The sequence below is a fragment of the Meles meles genome, chromosome 6 (assembly GCF_922984935.1).
Source record: "Meles meles chromosome 6, mMelMel3.1 paternal haplotype, whole genome shotgun sequence".
Taxonomy (NCBI): domain Eukaryota; kingdom Metazoa; phylum Chordata; class Mammalia; order Carnivora; family Mustelidae; genus Meles; species Meles meles.
In genome coordinates, this window is record NC_060071.1 from 88,572,464 (window position 1) to 88,594,095 (window position 21,632).

The 21,632-nt window shown below is 36.5% G+C and overlaps 1 protein-coding gene across 2 annotated transcripts in view; it reads left to right on the plus strand.

The window, feature by feature from the left end:
- The window catches only part of SRP54 (signal recognition particle 54), a 45,949-nt gene extending 24,651 nt beyond the window's left edge, over window positions 1–21,298 (plus strand). For both annotated transcript variants that reach the window (XM_046009614.1, XM_046009613.1), the window contains 9 exons: window positions 1,525–1,675; window positions 3,736–3,884; window positions 4,227–4,327; window positions 4,824–4,910; window positions 8,160–8,233; window positions 8,447–8,555; window positions 16,280–16,450; window positions 19,794–19,889; window positions 20,793–21,298. In XM_046009614.1, the coding sequence (XP_045865570.1) occupies window positions 1,525–1,675; window positions 3,736–3,884; window positions 4,227–4,327; window positions 4,824–4,910; window positions 8,160–8,233; window positions 8,447–8,555; window positions 16,280–16,450; window positions 19,794–19,889; window positions 20,793–20,884 (1,030 nt within the window). In that variant the 3' untranslated portion in view covers window positions 20,885–21,298. The remainder of the gene's footprint in view (window positions 1–1,524; window positions 1,676–3,735; window positions 3,885–4,226; window positions 4,328–4,823; window positions 4,911–8,159; window positions 8,234–8,446; window positions 8,556–16,279; window positions 16,451–19,793; window positions 19,890–20,792) is intronic.
- Window positions 21,299–21,632: the final 334 nt, after the last annotated feature.

Sequence of the window (21,632 nt, forward strand, 5' to 3'; positions counted from 1 at the left end):
TTTGCTTTAAAAATTTATGTCCTTAAATATAGTAATTTTCTTCATTTAAAACTCATGTATTTTCTTATTAAATGCCTTCCTACCTGATTTTTTATTGTTAATTTAGGGGGGAAACTTCTTTTTAACCTATGTCTTTTCATTTGACAGTATTGATCTGTGTAAAAAGTTGCTACTTCTGAAAATGGTACAGATTAAAATGGGATCTCATTTCTTGATTTTCAAGTAGAAAAGATATTTGAGGATTGTGAAAACGTGGTTATATTAGGACTGTGGTTATATTAGGAATGAAATTAAACTTATATGGAAGACATTTTCCTTTTAGAAACCAAAAGCTTACCCATTAAATTTAATAACATTCATATTGTAGGAGTCCCAGAAGAAGAGAGAGAAATGGGGGCAGATTATTGATTGTAGGAAATAATATCTGAAAACTTTCCTAACCTGAGGAAGGAAACAGACTTCCAAATCCTGGAAGCCCACAGAACTCCCATCAAATTTAACAAAAAAGAGGGGCACCTGGGTAGCTCAGTGGGTTAGGCCTCTGCCTTCAGCTCGAGTCATGATCCCAGGGTCCTGGGATCGAGCCCTGCGTCAGGTTCTCTGCACAGCGGGGAGCCTGCTTCCTCCTCTCTCTCTGCCTACTTATGATCTCTGTCTGTCAAATAAATAAATAAAATCTTAAAAAAAAAATTTAACAAAAAAATCAAAAGCCTCAATTATCAGATCATTTGATCCAAATTCAAGGTATAAGAGTGTTTTACAACAATTTCAAAGAAACAGCATTATGATCTCTTTATATATTGGCTATATTTTTAATACTAAGAAATTGGAAATATTTCAAATGACCAACAGTAGGGCATTTATTTAATGATAGTATAACCATATGATAGAATGTTATACAGCCTAAAAGTCATGTTTTACAAGAATATTTAATGTTTTTTTTAAAAAGATTTTATTTCTTTATTTATTTGACAGAGAGAGAGAGCGAGAGAGGTAACACAAGTAGGGGGAGTGGGAGAGGGAGAAACAGGTTCCCTGCTAAGCAGGGAGCCTGATGTGGGGCTCGATCCCAGGACCCTGGGATCATGACCTGAGCCGAAGGCAGACGCTTAATGACTAAACCACCCAGGCTCTCCAGGATATTTAATGGTTTTATAAAATGCTTACAAAAGGGTGTTAAATGGGAAAGTATATGTAAAATAATCATTTATTAAAGGAAATATAAAAAGTATTAGAGGGAAGCACAACTCATTCAAGATAAGACATACAGCAGAATCACATAGAATTTTGTAATTGGAAAACGATATTGCTCTATGCTCCTCTAGGAGTGGTTTGCTATCTTTATTTTTATTTTTTATTGTTTTGTTTGCTGTTTTTAATATTTATTAGATTTTATTCTTCTAAATTGAAATTGTGATCATTATGACTTTTTCTGAATAAAGGTATACCAGCAATTGCCAAATTATTAGTATTTGAAAGTTTTGTTCTGCAGTTGTCATTAAATCATTTGTCCTTGTTAAATAGCTATACAGAAATGGATCCTGTTATCATTGCCTCTGAAGGAGTGGAGAAATTCAAAAATGAAAATTTTGAAATTATTATTGTTGATACAAGTGGCCGCCATAAACAGGAAGACTCTTTGTTTGAAGAAATGCTTCAAGTTGCTAATGCTATAGTAAGTAACTTTGAATTTAACCCACTGAGCCACCCAGGCGCCTATAACTTTGAATTTAACAACATTGTAAGGATTTGGTTAATTTAATTATAACCCCTGATTGAGTTTAAGATCCATATAAATTATTTTTTGTCTGTACGGTAGATTCCAGGTAATTTTTTTTTTCATTTTATTTATTTTTTCAGTGTAACAGTATTCATTCTTTTTGCACAACACCCAGTGCTCCAGGCAAAACGTGCCCTCCCCATTACCCACCACCTGTTCCCCCAACCTCCCACCCCTGACCCTTCAAAACCCTCAGGTTGCCCCAACCTCCCACCCCTGACCCTTCAAAACCCTCAGGTTGTTTTTCAGAGTACATAGTCTCTTATGGTTCGCCTCCCCTCCCCAATGTCCATAGCCCACTCCCCCTCTCCCAATCCCACCTCCTATGTTCGGTATATGTATCTGTATGGTAAGGACTTAATCCTTTCTACACTAGATACGAAATTTTCCTGAGTATGTATCAAAAAAATTGTCCTTTGTCAATCATCTTATTGTATATATAAGAAAAACAAGAAACAAAAATTGAGAATTGACCTTTAATATCTGTTGAAATTTTTTTTTAAGAATGCTTTATTCAGCTTTATAGCCTCTGTTACTAGGACAGTCTCCCTCTCTTTCTCTTTTTTAAAATTTTATTTATTTGAGAGAGAGGAAGTGAGAAAGAGAAGGAGCAGGGGGAGAGGTAGAAGAAAAGAAAGACGCAGGCTCCTGTCTAAGGGAGCCTGCCATGGGGCTCAATCCCAGGACTCCAGGATCATGACCTGAGCTGAAGGTACTAAGCCACCCAGGCACCCATCTACTGAAAAAAAATTTTTTTTAAGATTTTATTTATGTATTTGTTTATTAAAGATTTTATTTATTTATCCAACAGACAGAGATCACAAATAGGCAGAGAGGCAGGCAGAGAGAGAGGAAGGGAAGCAGGCTCCCTGCCAAGCAGAGAGCCCGATGCGGGGCTCCATCCCAGTGCCCTGGTATCATGACCTGAGCTGAAGGCAGAGGCTCTAACCCAATGAGCCACCCAGACGCCCCAGATTTTATTTATTTATTTGAGAGAGAAAGTAAGAGAGAGGGACAGCATAATCGGGGGCAGAGGCAGAAGGAGAGGGAGAAACAGACTCCCGCTGAGTAGGGAGCCCAACATGAGGACCCATCCCAGGACCCTGGGACCACAACCTGAGCTGAAGGCAGATGCTTAACCAACTGAGCCACCCAGGCACCCCTTCATTGAATTTTCTTACTGTAAATTATTTAAATTAAACTGGGACATTTACTTTAGACGAATTTTGAAAGATTTTCAAAATAAAGCGTTTAAAAATGTTAATGATCATTTAGTCTTTTAAAAACTGTGATGGAAATAACTTAGGTCTACAAAATACATCTGTAGAATGTATTTTGCCCTTGAACCCATGTTTTGCTCTTGAGAAGTTGGCAGTAATTCTTTGGCTAATGGTTAATGCCAATACGTTTCTTTTTAACTGTGCCATTATTTTAACCTAGTTGAGCCGAACTAAGGGAAATAACCTCATGTGTTTCACTCATTTTGGTTTTAGTGCACACTTTTCTACCTTTTTTCCTCTTACTTTTAGTTAGTATTCCCTTTGCCTAGAATGGGATTCCTCCAGATCTTTGCATACTTTTTCCCTCTTTATTCTGGCCTCATCTCAAATATTATCTCCGGAGAGATCCCTGCTGGCTGCCCTACCTAAAGAAGTCTCCCATACCTCAGAACTGACACTCTATCCCATTTTAATTATTGTACATCTGAAATGTGGCTTGCACATTTATTATCTGTCTCTTCTGATTAGAATATAAGTCTCACAAGGACAAGGACTTTTCTTGTTTATGTCTTAGTCTCAGACCTAAATGGTGCTTAACACATAGTACAGTACTCCCTCAATTAATATTTATTAATTTAATGAATAATTATTTATAAGACGTGTTTTTGTATAGCTTCTAATGATGAAATTTGCTTAAGAGCAGTAAAAATATATATCTTTCTTTAAATTTTCTAGCAACCTGATAACATTGTTTATGTGATGGATGCCTCCATTGGGCAGGCTTGTGAAGCCCAGGCAAAGGCTTTTAAAGATAAAGTAGATGTAGCCTCAGTCATAGTGACAAAACTTGATGGCCATGCAAAAGGAGGTGGTGCACTCAGTGCGTAAGTGTCATTAATGCTGTTTTCCTATGCCTTGGGCTTATATGGTGTTTTTGTGTGTGTGCGTGTATTTATGGCTTTCTTATTGATCATTTAAAATATATTTCAATATATACTCCAATTTAAAACATTTTTAAAAAATAGGATATATTCCAGTAGTGGACCAAAATATGGTCTGTAAAAGAAGTTTAAATAGAAACAGAATTTTGGAGTCTTTCTGATATTGTTCTGTTTTAACAAGTGACAAGAAACTTGGAACTGTGTAGTTTTGTCTAATTACTTTGATATCTGCTAGAAATTTGTTTGCCTTTTTGAGATTATCTTTTGTTTTCTTTTTCTTTTCAGTGTTGCTGCCACAAAAAGTCCAATTATTTTCATCGGTACAGGGGAACACATAGATGACTTTGAACCTTTCAAAACACAGCCTTTCATCAGCAAGCTTCTTGGTATGTACAGTGGTGGGGATATAGAGAAGTCTCCAAGAAATCGCATGAATCTTTAGGACAGATTAGGATTTTAATCCTGCCCTTTCATTGACTAGTTTAGGAAAATCATTACCTTCTACGATTTATCTTCCTCCCCTGTAAAAAGTAGGGATGATGGTTTTCTGCTTCTTGTGGGAGTGGTAGAATGAGCTATTAGATGGAAAGTTCTTTGGAAAAGTTCTAGAGCACAATACAAAAATACAGTTTTGGTAATAGCAGGGGGAATGGCAGTAAAACTTTTTGTACCAGGTAATAGAGAGCATGGAATTGGAATAAAACCTTGGGCTAGAGTCCCTGCTTTGTCATTTAACCTCTGAAGGTTCAGTTTTCTCACCTGTTAAGTATAGTAGGAACATCTGACCTGCTATCTCATAGGAGTATTATCTGTGGGCATGTATTTTTTTTATAATGTAAAGCATATACTGTTGTTAATTTTTCTTTTTTTTGGGTCTTGTAGGTATGGGCGACATTGAAGGACTGATAGATAAAGTCAATGAGTTGAAGTTGGATGACAATGAAGCACTTATAGAGAAGTTGAAACATGGTATATGAGAAGCAAAAGCATTTGCTCTCAGATGTCTTTCCGTGATTTCTTTTTATAAAGCTACTGTTAATTTGTTTGAAATGATAAATCTATTATTACAGTTCAGTTCATCAAATGTTTATTATATGCAAATCATTTTAAATCTCAGATATGTGAACAACTGTAGAATTGAGTGCTTTTGTTTTCTCCCTTGTAATCAAATTGCCTTAAGGTTAAAAGGTTAAAAGGTTTCATTGGGTTTCTTGAAGTAGAATAGGTTAAATGTAAGTTGGAACACTTTTTCTAATCTGTTTACTTATAAATTTAAATTTTTTTGTTTACTTATGAATTATGTGTGTATATATGTATATATAATATATAGTAAAATATAAAGAAATTTGAAAGAATGAAATAAAGCACACATTTTTTCATACCACATTAAAGACCACTTCTGTAGAACATATATGTTGTGATTAAGAGCTCAGGTTCTTAAATCTATCATACCTGAATTTATATCTGATCTATTTTTAGTTATATAACTTTTTCAAATTACTTAACCTTTATTTCTTTATCTGTAAAAAGTAGGTAATACTAAGTCTCTTCTTCATAGAGTTGTGAGGATTAAATCAGTAGATACATATAAGATCAGGAGCTTTCAACATACATTATTATGGACCATTTCTATCACATACTATCTTGCCTCTTTGTTCTTTCTCACACTGATAATGTCAGTTACCAACGCCTTTATCTCTCTCTTAAATGTTGGTGTTCTTCAGGGATCAGTGCTAGGCCATCTTCTTTTCAGAGCTTCAGACCATTATCTGTATGTTTACTAGACCATTCTTGGATATTCCATCCATACTTCAAATTCAGCATATCCGAATCTATCCATCCTACTGTCTTACCAGATTGTTATCTTCAATGAATGCTAATTAATGTCTTGTTGCCAGAGGCAGGAACGGGTCATTATCGGGGACTCTTTCTTATTTCTTCCTCACTCTGCCCTTTCCTTTTCCCATCAGTCAGCTGGCCTAGTAAGTCCACCTCCTAAATATCCTCCTTCCATTCCCTTTTCTCCAGCTCCTTCAATTATGCAAGTTTATCTCTTGCCTAGATTGTTTATTCTAACAATCTTCCTGTTTCTTGGATTCTTCCCCTTGGATCTATTAGATCCAAGGTAGCTAAATGATCTTTGAAAAATGTAAGTCTGATCCCGTTACTGCCTTTCTTAAAAATCTTTCGGTGACTTCCCATTGCCTTTAGGATGTTTTTAAATGACACTACCGTTGGGGTGCCTAGCTGGCTCAGTTGGAGGAGCATGCGACTCTTGATCTAAGAGTTGTGAATTTGAGCCCCCATGTTGGGTGTAGAGATTAAAGTCTTAAAAAAAAAGACTCTACCATCTGGCCCACATCTTCTATAACTTTTTTTTTTTTTGAGATTTCGTTATTTGACAGAAAGTGAGAGAGCAGAAGTAGGCAGAGCGGCAGGCAGGGAGAGGGAGAAGCAGACTCTCTGCTGAGCAGGGAGCCCAATGCAGGGCTCGATTCCAGGACCCTAGGATTATGACCTGAGCTGAAGGCAGCCACTCAACTGACACCACCCAGGCACTCCCTTCCGTATCATTTTTGATGCCGATCTTAACATTTCATGTGCCGGTCAGGCTGAATTTCACTCAGCTTCTCAAATGTACAGTGCTCTATGTCACCTCTGTGCCTTTACCTGTTAGATAGGTGTCCTCTCATCTTCCTACTTCCACCCTCCTCTCCGTAGCTATACTGGCTAACTCCTACTCATACTTCAGTCTCTCCTTCTTTAGGGACACTTTACCTTATCCCTGGACTGAGTTACAACTCTGCTTTATGTTTCCATTGCACCCTATAATTTTTGTATTATTCATCACAATTACGATATCTGACTTCCCTGCTTGAAGATGTAGGTAAGTTTCATAGCTGTATTCCTCACCTTTTAAGTTTATAGTACCTATTTCTGGCACTTGGTAGATCTTTAATAAATATTTGTTGTACGAATGATTCTATCCCTCATTGCCAGGTTCTTTTCCCCACCTTCCTCTCTTCTGGAAAGCCCTACCAGTGCTTCCACCACCACACTAAAGTATATCCCTAGTCAGTCTACTTTTTGACTCCTAGGTCTCTCCCTGTATCTGCATTTTGCTTCTGCTCTTAGCATTCTACTATTTCTGAGGTCACCAAGGGCAAAAGTAGTAACCTTTCTTTTTTACCTTGGTTCGCAATATTTAAGTGTTATCTTTCTTTTGTTTTCAAACTCTTGGGTTCCATGACAGTGGATTTCATATACTGTCATGGCTTCAATGGCCAAGTGTGTATTTCAGCCTTAACTTTTTCTACCGTTTATTTTTGCATTTCTAGCTGTCTGCTCTAACATTTCCTTTAAAATATTGTACTGCCCCTTAAATTTAACAGAACGGCAAAACCCAAATACCTTTTCTAGTTATACCTTTAAGATGTAAATAGAAAACGCTCTGGATTGTTGTTGTTGTTGTTGTTAATTTAAGTTCATTTACACATAGTGAAATGCTTGGTTCCTAAGGATATGATTCTATCAATTTTGACAATGCAGAAAAACCCATATCCATCAGGAAACAACATTTCCATTAACTACAAAGTTTGCTCATTCTCCTTCCCAGTAAGTACGTCATATTGTAGGACTCCTAGAGTTATGTCCTTTCTCCCACCCACCCCCCACCTAGTTTCTTTGATTTAGCATAAATTTTTGACATTCATCCATTTAGTTGCATGTACCTGTAGCTTGTTCTTTTGTTGCTGGGTGATATTTCATCCACAGTCTATCACTTTCCTGTCCTGTGGACAGCCAAGTTGTTTAGGAAATGCCAGATAATCTTCTAAAGTGTTTTGCCATTTTTCATTCTCATCAGCAACATGTGAGAGTTCTTTTTGCTCCACATCTTCTTTAACTTTTGGTCCTGTCAGGCTTTTTAGTCATCCTAGTGGTAGAGTTGGGTTACCTTGTTTTCAAGGTTTTTGCATATTTGTTTTTGTCCATCTTCTCTGATAGAATGTAAGCTTCTCTAGGACAGAATCTGTCTGTGTTATATTCTACAGTCATTCACCCTATGACCTTGCCCCTAGTGACTGCTCAGGAATGTTTATCAGTTGGATATTTTACAAGTGTGCTTCAGGAAGAACCCATGACTAAGGAAAAGATTAATTTTATTGAATGGAAATGTACATTCTCTAATATATCTGAACCATTTATATTGTATTTCAGGTCAGTTTACGTTGCGAGACATGTATGAACAATTTCAAAATATCATGAAAATGGGCCCCTTCAGTCAGATCTTGGTTAGTTATCCTAAAAGGTTTTTTTTTCTTTCTTCTGTTTTTCATTAAAATTTTTAAAAATAGATGCATTTGCTTTTATTATTTTTGCTGTTTGAGTAAAAAAATTTTTAAAAACTTAGTGTCAAAAATAAAACCAGTAGTTAAATGTGAACATTCTGAACAATTTAATCTCAAGCTATTGTTAATTTTTATGTTTAAATATATTTATTTCAGGGGATGATTCCTGGTTTTGGAACAGACTTTATGAGCAAAGGAAATGAACAGGAGTCAATGGCAAGACTAAAGAAATTAATGACCATAATGGATAGTATGAATGATCAAGGTAAGATGGCAGATTATTTGATTTAGAGGACAACGTTCTGAGTATTTGCAAGTGGATAGTTTTCACTGTGTTCTTGTGGACAGGATGAGAAAAATTTATACTGGAAGATTATTGGTAGGTAGATTTATACCTTTTTGAAAGCTCTTACCCAAAGGGTTATGACTATTGGATTGACTTCATAGAAATGTCTAGTACATTTCCAAACACTCTCCCAAGTGTTCTACAGAGAACACTCGTTCTTCTTGATGATGATAGAAATAACTTCAGAGTTCCATAGTCAAATGAATGTGAGGGAATTCTGAGTTAAAAAAACAATTATTAAGTTTATTTATTATAAGTCTCCTAAGAACAATCATATGCTAACATGAATTGGGAATTTGTAAGACAGATTGTTTAAGCAATGTTTACAAACTTACTTGGCACTGAAGCTCTCAAGGTTTCAGTCTTTTTTTTTTTTTTTTTTTTTTAAGATTTTATTTATTTATTTGACAGAGAGAGAGATCACAAGTAGGCAGAGAGGCAGACAGAGAGAGAGGAGGAAGCAGGCTTCCTGCAGAGCAGAGAGCCCGATGTGGGGCTCGATCCCAGGACCCTGAGATCATGACCTGAGCCGAAGGCAGCGGCTTAATCCACTGAGCCACCCAGGCGCCCCTCAGTCTTTATTTTTAAGAGGGAGAGAGAGTGTGTGTGTGCACAAGTTGGGGAGGGGTGAGCAGAAGAGGGAAAGTATACACTCAATAAAATCCTTTCCTGTATCTCCAGTCTCTTCTTACCTACTGACTTTTCCCCCCCCATCAGCATATAAACATTCTTAAGTTCAGGTTTTCTGGGCTATCCTCCCTCATGCTTTTTTATTTTTTTTTCTCTTTTCAGTCAAATTTCTTAAAAGAACAGTTTGTATTTTTCTCAAACTACTGAAATCTTTAACTTCTTTCCCCACTACCACATGGAAACAGATCAAACAAAGATTTCCAGTAACCTACTGAGCTGCTCCAGTGGATTTTTTTCAGTCTTTTTCTTGACCTTTAAACATGGGCTGTTGTTAATCACCTTTTCTTCTTGGCTTCTATTATGCCATCTCACTAATTTTATCCTTACCTTTCTTGTTACCCAGTCACTTTTTCAGCCTGCTCCTGAAATGACTATATACTACAGGTTCTGTCCTCAGCCAATGTTTCTTCTCATTCTGCTCATTTTCTTTGAATAATTCATCCACATCTGTGCTTTTTCTGTTGCTTGACTGATTTTTTTTTTTGTAGTCTCTACCTCTTTCCTGAGCTCTAGGCTTTCATATTAACCCAAATAAGATTGTGTCTTTCTCATCTGTGTGTCTTCAACACTACAAAAAGTTTTGTAGGTAGAATTAATAATTACAGCCATTTCTAGAGTATTTACTCTCTCCTGAGCTTTTTATATATATTATCCCATCTAATCATCACAGTAACTCTCAAGGGACAGTTCTGGGGTTAAAATCCATTATTATATAGCTTTTGCAGATTAGGAAACAGATACAGGAAAGTTGAGTCGTTTGCTCAAGGGTGCTAGCTATAGAGTGGAGAGACTGGGCATCAAACTCAGGCATTCTGGCTCAAGAGTCTACACTCTGGACAACCTCTTTTCTAGATGCTCACTAAATGGTGGACAGACATCTCTGTTTACAAGTTTGAAAGTTTTCTGAGGCATGGATCCAAAATGTAGTTTTCTCCCTTGGGGAGTGACACTTCCATCTATCTGATAGATACTATCTACTCAGTCACCCAAGCTAGAAACTGGGGTCAACCAAAATTTATATCCTTGCTGATATTCTGTCTAGTCATTCTATTGATTATGGAGATGAAGGTATTGAAGTGCCTAGCTTTTCAAATCCTCTTAGTTCTATAAGTTTTATGTCAGGTAAGCTCTTTTATTGGGTACAGTACACATTTAGGATTGTTTTGTCTTCTTGGTAAATTGACTTTTTGTCATTATGTATGTAATGTCCTCTTTTGTCCCTCATCTGTTTTGTCTTATATTAATAGAGCTTTCTTTTAATCAGTTGTTTGGATTGTTTATCTTTTTCTATTGTTTTACTTTTAACCTGCCTGTATTATTATATTCGAAGTGAGCTTTAGGTCAACAGCATGTAATTGAGTTATTTTTTTCTATTAACACATTCTCATACACTCTCTTTTAACTGATAAATTATTGATATATTAGGATTTAGTTCTGCCAAGTTAATTTTAGTCCTGTTTGTTCCTTGTAAGTTTTGTTTTTCTGATTTTTCTTTTCTATGTTCCTGTGAGTCACTTGAATTTTATTTAGTATTCTATAATTATTATAGAATAATAACTATTATTTATAGGTTATTTAGTACATACAGTTTTCTGAATATATTTTTAAAAGTAATTTTCTTAATGGTTGCTTTAGGTACTACAATATGCATACATATTGAACTGCCTGGTATTATAATATGCATATACATTTAACTTATCACAGTTTACTTCTATAAGTATTTTACCACTTCTAGTGGATTATAGGAACTTTAACATTACCTTAGGTTTAGTGAGTTCCATTTCCTAAATAGTTCTCATATTTTCCCCCTTTCCTTTGTTTCTGAGTTAGTTCCTACACTCATCATTTCTGACCTAGATTGTTATATAGTAGCTTCCTAACATTTCCCTTTCCATTTTATTACTTCTCTTTCCAATTTTTCTTCCTGTCACAATAATGACTTTTCTAAACAAAAAATTCTGGGATCAGGGGTGCTTGGGTGGCTCATTTGGTTAAGCATCCAATTTGGTTTCTGCTCAGGGTATGACCTCAGGGTCATGAGATTGAACCCCATGTCAGGCTCTATGTTGGGTGCAGAGCCTGTTTGAGATTCCCTCTCTCCCTCTGCCCCTCCCCTGCTAGAGAGCTAGTGTGCTCTCACTTGCTCTCTCTCAAATAAATAAATAAATAAAATCTTTAAAGAAAAATTCTAGGGTCAGACTCTTTCAGTGACTTTTTATTGTTGTCATAATGAATTCCAAACTCCTAAGCCTGGCATACAAATCCTGTTATAATCTTGTCCTTACCTACTTTTGCAACTTTTAAAATCTCAGCTCTTGGGGCACCTGGGTGGCTCAGTGGTTAAAGCCTCTGCCTTTGGCTCAGGTCATGATCCCAGGGTCCTGGGATCGAGCCCCACATCGGGCTCTCTGCTCAGCGGGGAGCCTGCTTCCTCCTCTCTCTTTCTCTCTGCCTGCCTCTCTGCCTACTTGTGATCTCTGCCTGTCAAATAAATAAAATCTTTAAAATAAATAAATAAATAAAATAAAATAAAATAAAATCTCAGCTCTTATCCAAGCTTCATTTCTTCTACACAAAACTGTTTTTATTCTAGAAATCCCATGTTCTGCTTTGTAGAATGTTCCTTGCTTCTTTCTCTCATTTAACTCCTATTTGTCCTTTAGGACTACTCAGTTAATGAAGAACCATCAGGGGGCGCCTGGGTGGCTCAGTGGGTTAAGGCCTGTGCCTTCGGCTCGGGTCATGGTCCCGGGGTCCTGGGATCGAGCCCTGCGTCAGGCTGTCTGCTCGGCGGGGAGCCTGCTTTCTCCTCTCTCTGCCTGCCTCTCTGCCTACTTGTGATCTCTCTCTGTCAAATAAATGAATAAAAAAAAAAAAAAGAACCATCAGCATGGAACCTTCCTGACTTCCTTTCTTCTTTAAGTTATGTCCCCTTCTGACATTTGTTTAATTCTGTCATAACTGCTTACCGCGATGTGCTGTCATTAGCTTGTCTTCTTTCACTTCACTCCGCTTTAGCTGTTAGAATACATATTTCCTAATATTTTATAGTGAAGGTGTGGCTTAAAAGCTGCATTTATGAGATGGATTTAAGTTTTAATGGTTGTAAATTTATAACGAGATAATGTGCTCCTTATTTACATTGTATTGGATTTCAGTTCACTTCTGGCCTATATGCTTAGAGGGCAAAGACAAATTAGAAAATATTAGGAAATCAGGATAATAAATGGAGTTCTAGGGGCCCCTGGGTGGTTTAGTCGGTTAAGCATCTGCCTTCAGCTCAAGTCATGATCCCAGGGTGCTGGGATCAAGGCCTACATTGGACTCCTTGCTCAGTGGGGAGGCTGCTTCTCCCTCTCCCTTTGCTGCTCCCCCTTGCTTGCACTTTCTTTCTCTCTTTTTTTCTCTGTCAAATAAAAATAAAATCTTTTAAAAAAATATAAATGGAGTTCTAAACCATGTTATAAGAGAAATAGTCAAAAGATTTGGGTATTTGTAACCTAGAGGAAATTCACCAGAGACTTGGTAGCTCTCAAATATTTGAAAGCCTCATTCTTTGTGCCTGGCAAGGAAACATGTTTGCAAATAGGAAGAGGTACCAGGCAAATTTATTTTATTTTAATATGTGAAAAGATTTTCCATAATTACAGGTATCTTAGAATGGCATAGATTACTGTATTTTAGATAGTAGATAGTGGGTCATCTGGGCACATTAAGACTGAGGCTAGATGACCATTTATTGGGGCATGTTGTAGAGAGAATGCAGATGTAATAGAAGCTTAGACTAAAGTCTTTTGCATTCCTAAGATTGTATGCAGCGAAAACATACACCTTAGAATATGCACCTCATATTCTAAGAGTTATAAAAACACTGGGGGAAATTAACTCACTCTATGTCACAGAAAGGATGAAAATACTAGTAGTAATTATATGGAAAAGATAACCATTATTCTGTTGATGATAGAACCTACCTATTTCTGTTGCTTAGATGCCTAAATTTACTACTAAAATGTTAATAGTTATTTAGAGCTAAAGCAAGCACTTTTCTTTTTTGAAATATACCTTATACTTCTAGTATGCTCTGAATATGAGATATGGAAAAGGTGGACATGGGTTTTAACGGTTTTCAGATGTTCTATTTTCCTTAAATGGTGGAGTGAGTACATGTGTATTTTTTATTGTCTTTGTAGCTTACAAATATTATAGATGTTCTTTTGAATATATTTTATGTTTAATGTTTAAAAATCAGATGCAGGGGTGCCTGGGTGACTCAGTGGGTTAAGCCTCTGCCTTTGGCTCAGGTCATGATCTCATGAAGCAGGGAGCCTGCTTCCCTCTCTCTCTCTTCCTGCCTCTCTGTCTACTTGTGATCTCTCTTTCTCTGTCAAATAAATAAATAAATAAAATTTTTAAGAAATCAGATGCAAACATGGCAGGTGATAACATTTGTTAATCAGGTGGTGGTTTTACCATTTTATTTTTGTGTGTGTATGGTATTTGTACATAACTGTTTTTTTTTTTTTTTTCAGTTTTTTTTTTTCCATTTTATTTATTTTTTCAGCGTAACAGTATTCATTCTTTTTGCACAACACCTAGTGCTCCATGCAAAACGTGCCCTCCCCATTACCCACCACCTGTTCCCCCAACCTCCCACCCCTGACCCTTCAAAACCCTCAGGTTGTTTTTCAGAGTCCATAGTCTCTTATGGTTCGCCTCCCCTCCCCAATGTCCATAGCCCGCTCCCCCTCTCCCAATCCCACCTCCCCCCAGCAACCCCCAGTTTGTTTTGTGAGATTAAGAGTCATTTATGGTTTGTCTCCCTCCCAATCCCATCTTGTTTCATTTATTCTTCTCCTATCCCCCTACCCCCCCATGTTGCTTCTCCATGTCCTCATATCAGGGAGATCATATGATAGTTGTCTTTCTCCGATTGACTTATTTCACTAAGCATGATACGCTCTAGTTCCATCCACGTCGTCGCAAATGGCAAGATTTCATTTCTTTTGATGGCTGCATAGTATTCCATTGTGTATATATACCACATCTTCTTTATCCATTCATCTGTTGATGGACATCTAGGTTCTTTCCATAGTCTGGCTATTGTAGACATTGCTGCTATAAACATTCGGGTACACGTGCCCCTTCGGATCACTATGTTTGTATCTTTAGGGTAAATACCCAGTAGTGCAATTGCTGGGTCATAGGGTAGTTCTATTTTCAACATTTTGAGGAACCTCCATGCTGTTTTCCAGAGTGGTTGGACCAGCTTGCATTCCCACCAACAGTGGAGGAGGGTTCCCCTTTCTCCACATCCTCTCCAGCATCTGTCATTTCCTGACTTGTTAATTTTAGCCATTCTGACTGGTGTGAGGTGATATCTCATTGTGGTTTTGATTTGTATTTCCCTGATGCCGAGTGACGTGGAGCACTTTTTCATGTGTCTGTTGGCCATCTGGATGTCTTCTTTGCAGAAATGTCTGTTCATGTCCTCTGCCCATTTCTTGATTGGATTGTTGGTTCTTTGGGTGTTGAGTTTGCTAAGTTCCTTATAGATTTTGGATACTAGCCCTTTATCTGATATGTCGTTTGCAAATATCTTCTCCCATTCTGTCAGCTGTCTTTTGGTTTTGTTAACTGTTTCCTTTGCTGTGCAAAAGCTTTTGATCTTGATGAAATCCCAATAGTTCATTTTTGCCCTTGCTTCCCTTGCCTTTGCCGTTGTTCCTAGGAAGATGTTGCTGCGGCTGAGGTCGAAGAGGTTGCTGCCTGCATTCTCCTCAAGGATTTTGATGGATTCCTTTCTCACATTGAGGTCCTTCATCCATTTGGAGTCTATTTTCGTGTGTGGTGTAAGGAAGTGGTCCAATTTCATTTTTCTGCATGTGGCTGTCCAATTTTCCCAGCACCATTTATTGAAGAGGCTGTCTTTTTTCCATTGGACATTCTTTCCTGCTTTGTCGAAGATGAGTTGGCCATAGAGTTGAGGGTCGATTTCTGGGCTCTCTATTCTGTTCCACTGATCTATGTGTCTGTTTTTGTGCCAGTACCATGCTGTCTTGATGATGACAGCTTTGTAATAGAGCTTGAAGTCCGGAATTGTGATGCCACCAACTTTGGCTTTGTTCTTCAATATTCCTTTGGCTATTCGAGGTCTTTTCTGGTTCCATATAAATTTTAGGATTATTTGTTCCATTTCTTTGAAAAAAATGGATGGTATTTTGATAGGGATTGCATTAAATGTGTAGATTGCTTTAGGTAGCATAGACATTTTCACAATATTTATTCTTCCAATCCAGGAGCATGGAACATTTTTCCATTTTTTTGTGTCTTCCTCAATTTCTTTCATGAGTACTTTATAATTTTCTGTGTATAGATTCTTAGTCTCTTTGGTTAGGTTTATTCCTAGGTATCTTATAGTTTTGGGTACAATTGTGAATGGGATTGACTCCTTAATTTCTCTTTCTTCAGTCTTGTTGTTGGTGTACAGAAATGCAACTGATTTCTGTGCATTGATTTTATATCCTGACACTTTACTGAATTCCTGTACAAGTTCTAGCAGTTTTGGAGTGGAGTCTTTTGGGTTTTCCACATATAGTATCATATCATCTGCGAAGAGTGATAGTTTGACTTCTTCTTTACCAATTTGGATGCCTTTAATTTCTTTTTGTTGTCTGATTGCTGAGGCTAGGACTTCTAATACTATGTTGAATAGCAGTGGTGATAATGGACATCCCTGCCGTGTTCCTGACCTTAATGGAAAAGCTTTCAGTTTTTCTCCATTGAGAATGATATTTGCGGTGGGTTTTTCATAGATGGCTTTGATAATATTGAGGTATGTGCCCTCTATCCCTACACTTTGAAGAGTTTTGATCAGGAAGGGATGCTTGTACATAACTGTTTTAATAATGAATGTTAAGTGTATGTAAATGAAAGTAATTAATCTTTGTTTACAGAACTTGACAGTACTGATGGTGCCAAGGTTTTTAGTAAGCAACCAGGAAGAATCCAAAGAGTAGCAAGAGGATCAGGTGTGTCAACAAGAGATGTTCAAGAACTTTTGACACAATACACCAAATTTGCACAGATGGTAAAAAAGATGGGCGGTATCAAAGGACTTTTCAAAGGTAAGAAAAATAACAGACTCCTCAGTAGTTAACATAGTGAAAGTAAAGAAAGAAGCTGAAACACTAAAATTAAAGCAGGGGAGTACTGCCAATATTGGGAAACATATTGCTGAATTTCATGTTCTAGTTAAGAACTTCTTGAATGTGGGGTGCCTGGGTGGCTCAGTGGGTTAAGCCGCTGCCTTCGGCTCAGGTCATGATTTCGGGGTCCTGGGATCGAGTCCTGCATCGGGCTCTCTGCTCAGTAGGGGCCTGCTTCTCTCTCTCTCTGCCTGCCTCTCTATCTACTTGTGATCTCTCTCTGTCAAATAAATAAATAAAATCTTTAAAAAAAAAAAAAACTTCTTGAATGTGATCTGTGATTTCTCTGTTTGCAGATTCAAGGTAATAAACACTAATTAAAAAACAAACAATGATTTTGTTTTTATGAAGATGTAATACATATTAAAGAAAATTTAGGCAGAATAAGAAAGTATATGAAAGAAACTTAAAACACCCATTATCTTATCTCCCCAGAGAATCCTGTGGGTCCCATTGCGAATGGGACTATAACTAATGCTTTCTTCTGAAGCATCATGACTTATTTTTCTATATTGCCAAATATTCTTTAGGATATAGCTTTTAATCACTGAATACTCTTCAGGTTATGCTTGTATCTTTGTTTTGTGCAGTGGATATTTAGGCTGGCTCATCTGCTTCTGTATTAGTATCAGTTCTGGCATTAGTTCCTGTGTGGTCTTCTGGGAAGCCAGGGGTTTTGTCTGTTTTGATCAGATTACATAGTAGACGCTGAATGAATTTTAATAATTTAATGTTTCCAATTTAATGATCAAATATTTCTTTCAGTAGGTGTTTTTTAGATTACTACTTAAGTTTAACATCTCTTTATACATTTATTAGTTTGGATTCCCTTTGTGAATCACCCCTCAGGTTCCTTGTTCATTTGTCTCATTTTTCCCCCTGTTGCTTTGTAGTAACTCTTGAAAATCCTTGGTTTAGGTCTGCAAGTAAGTATTTTACCCACTGTTCATTTGCCTTTTATTTTTATTTGTATTTTTTAGTGAATGGAAGCTTTTATTTTTAATGTAGCCAAGACTATTTATCATTTTCTTTTATTTCTGTTATGCTCAGAAAAACCTTTCCCATGCTGATACAATACCCACCTACATTTTCTACTTGTTTGGGTGTTATTTTTTAGGTTTCTAACTTTTTATCTCATCTTAAATTTATTTTGCTGTGTACTGTGTAAGGTCAAAAGATAAGTTTACTTTCTAATTGTCCTAGCCCTCTCTTAAAAAATTTTTTTTTGTATTATAAACACTATTAGAGTGAATTTATTATTTCAAAACACACTGATTAGATAATCTCCAAATGAAGCAATACCACTGAATAGCTTACTAAAAAGGATGATTATTTATATTTTTATCCCTTTTGTCTTTGACACTTTTCTTATTTTCTTTGCTTGCTATATGCTATTTTCTTTTTTTTTTTTTTAAGATTTTACGTATTTATTTATGTATATATTTGAGAGAGCAGGGGAGCATGTGAACACATGAGTTGGGGGAGGAGCAAAGGGAGAGGGAGAGAGAAAATCTCAAGCCGACTCCCTGCTGCATGCAGAGCCCGATGTGGGGCTCGATCTCATGACCCCAAAATCATGACCTGAGCTGAAATCAAGAGTCTGTGGCTTTACCAGCTGAGCCACCCAGGTGATCCTATGTCATTTTGTTTTTTGTGACAGGGAGGAAAGTTAGACAAACGTGTTTAAGATTGGTTATAATTCCTCACATCACATGCTATTTCAAATAGTGATTATTAAACACATGTCAGTTTAACATCTTTCCCAAATAACCCTATTTTAAGAGTTTTTTATTTATTTTAGAGGGAGAAAGAGAGGAGCATCTGGGTGGCTCAGTTAGTTAAGTGTCTACCTTCAGCTTAAGTCATGATTCGAGGGTCCTGGGATGGAGCCCTACATCTGGCTCCCTGCTCAGCAGGGAGTCTGCCTCTCCCTCTCCACCTGCCCCTCCTCTGCTCATGCTTTCTCTCTCTTTCTGTTTCTCAAATAAATAAAATCTTTAAAAAAATAAGAGAGAGAGAGAAAGCACAAGTGGTGGGGTGCAGAGGGAGAGGAAGAGAGAATCTCAAGCAGACACTGCGCTAAGCGGGGAACCCAATCTGACGACTTAGAGATCATGACCTGAGCTGAAACCAAGCTGGATGCATAACCAGTTGTGCTACCCTGGAACAGCTTTTTTATTTATTAAATAAATAGATTTATTAATCTTCGAGAGATAGCTGACTATTCTTGCTAGAACTATAGTAGATCCACTTACCTAAGCACTGATTACTCAGTAAAGGCACAATCAAGATGAATGGGCAGTGGATGTAACACACATTCTTGTTACACCAAGCTCTTAATATTTCTTACAAGTTTTAAGTCCTCAGAAACAAACACTTGTGACAATTTACCAACGGATACAGAATTCACATCTTACACCGATGTATTAATTGAAAAGTTTTTCACAGATTTTACCATGTTTTATAAAAATGTATTTTATTCATATTTTTTAATTCATAAAATTTATTCAGATGAGCCAGCTTTGATATTCATTTTCATAATGCATTTGAGAAGTACCAGAGTTAATGTTCCTTTGAGATAATTTTGCCTGAAGCCCCTCTACTTACTCATTGTTGTTGCATCAGTGATCTATTTTGCTTCCTGTCTCTTGAGACCACAGCAGCTTTTCTCTAAAGGATGCTCTTATCTGTTCTTCCTCAGAGTGCATCTCTTTTATTGGCTTCCTTTTTTACTGTGGAGTTTTCAGTTAAGTGTGTGGAAATTCATTGGTAAATGGATTTGCATTATTTCTCTTTCCATTCTCTGAAGCTTTTCATTAGTTTTAATAGCTTCTTAGATATATGCAAATCTTCATGTTCTCTCAGTTATTTTTTTTTATATTAATTAACCAGCAACACAGGCTCTTTCCCTGTGAACCCTTATCTATAAAGTCAGGTTTTTGTTTGCCATTCTCCCATATGACTTTTAAACAATTGTTGTAGCTTACTGTCAAGGATCACTAGGTACAGTTCTGTAGTAACAAAAATCATAGCCCTTAAAAAATCCCTTAAATGCCCCTTAGTATAGAATTTACCTTGTCCTTTCTCAACAGTATGTATGTAATTGAGATAAAGATTAGAAGAGAATATGTACAAATAGAAATAATGTGTAAGGGTAGTATGGTTATAGGTGATTTTTCAAAAATTTTCCTCAATTCATTAAACTTTCTACAATACTCTAATTATATTACATTTTCCTCGAAACCTTTTTTTTTTTTTCCAGGTGGTGACATGTCTAAGAATGTGAGTCAGTCACAGATGGCAAAACTGAATCAACAAATGGCCAAAATGATGGATCCAAGAGTTCTTCATCACATGGGTAAATACAAAGTTGTTGCCAGTTTATAATACACAGTTTAATTTATAAAGGTTGAATTTTAATAAGCCTGCTGTTGTGATATTATAAACATCTGTTCAAAAGATGTATGATTTGAGGGAAATAGTCATCTGAATTCTAAGTTGAATGGTTGTAATAGTGCTATATAAATGAGGTTTTATTCCCTCTTCTGCTGCCATCTGTGTGATTTTTGAGCAAGATACTTCATCATCTTCTGTTAATGTTTGTTCCAGTGACCTTTTGCCCTAGTTTGGAATCTGGGTATTTTCATTGGTGAGACTTTGAAATTATATAAGGATTTTGAAGCCCAGTTATACTTTTGCTGTGTGACCTATGAAAAGTTCCTTAAACTTTCTGAACCTTACTTTCCTCTTTTGTAAAATCACAGATAATATCTCATCAGGAAATTGTTGTGACAATTAAGTGAGCTAATATATATGAAAGCATTGAGTTCAGCTCAGGGCATATAGATGTTTAAGAAATGGTGAATTCTTTTCTTCCTGTAACTTCTATGAAACAACTCCTCCACTCCCCAGAATTGGTTACTATTTACAACAAGACTCTTTTGGACTTCCCAGAAAAAATTCTTTTGTTTAGAATTATTGACTCCCTGCTGTGTGACAGGTACTGTTCTAAGATCCTTTCATATATTATCTTATTTATTCCTTCTAACTTGATGAGGTAGGTTATTTTTTTTCTGTTTTATAGATAAGGATGCTGGTTAATAATACAGATTTTTAATTGGCATGTTCTTTAAAGGTGATGACCAAATCGTAATCAGATCCCAGTAAATTTTTTAGAAGTTAAAGTACTTATTTGGTAAGAATAATACATGTTTCAAGTGCCACTTAATAATTACCTGATTTTACTCTATTTTTACTCTAGGTGGTATGGCAGGACTTCAGTCAATGATGAGGCAATTTCAACAGGGTGCTGCCGGCAATATGAAAGGCATGATGGGATTCAATAATATGTAAAGAAGATGCCTTAATATAAACTGACTCAGTTGATTACATTATTTGCTGAGACCTCAGAGTTTCCCTCCTTTTTGCAAACAGGAAAAAAAAAAAAAGTATTTTTCTTGCCTGTCTTGCCATTTTTCTTTCTCTTCTCATCTATTTTTCCCCCTCTCCTTTTCTTCTTCTTTCCTTCCTACTTCCCTCCCTTTGATATGAGGGAGGAATATATAGTTTTTGTGGAAATCATTATATTTTTGCTTTAGATTTTCTTCTGTTAGTTTTCACCATCATAATACTTCTTAAGTTAAACAAATCATGATGTAAAATTTAGTACTTAAAAGTTTTTAATTGTCTCAAAGGCCAAGCATTACATTTGTAAACAGTCCTGGTCAGTAGTTACATGATGTCTCAATAAAAGTGCTGTAAAATAAACTTCAAACTCGTTATAAATTATGGGGTTGTTAACTTCCTTTATAATTTAAATATGTCAGTGGATCACATTAAAAGGCAGAGAGAAAAACCAATGGCTATATGTCACTTAAAACTAGTCTTATAAGGCGCCTGGATGGCTCAGTTTGTTAAGCCTCTTCTGACTCTTGATCTCAGAGTCTTGATTTCAAGCCCTGTGTTGGGCTCCATGCTGGGCTTGGAACCTACTTAAAAATAAAACAAACCTAGTCCTACAAGTCTACCTTTAATCAGAAATATGGTAGAATAACTTAACCATTAGTAGTAGGAATTTTTGTTTACCTAGAATAATTACGTT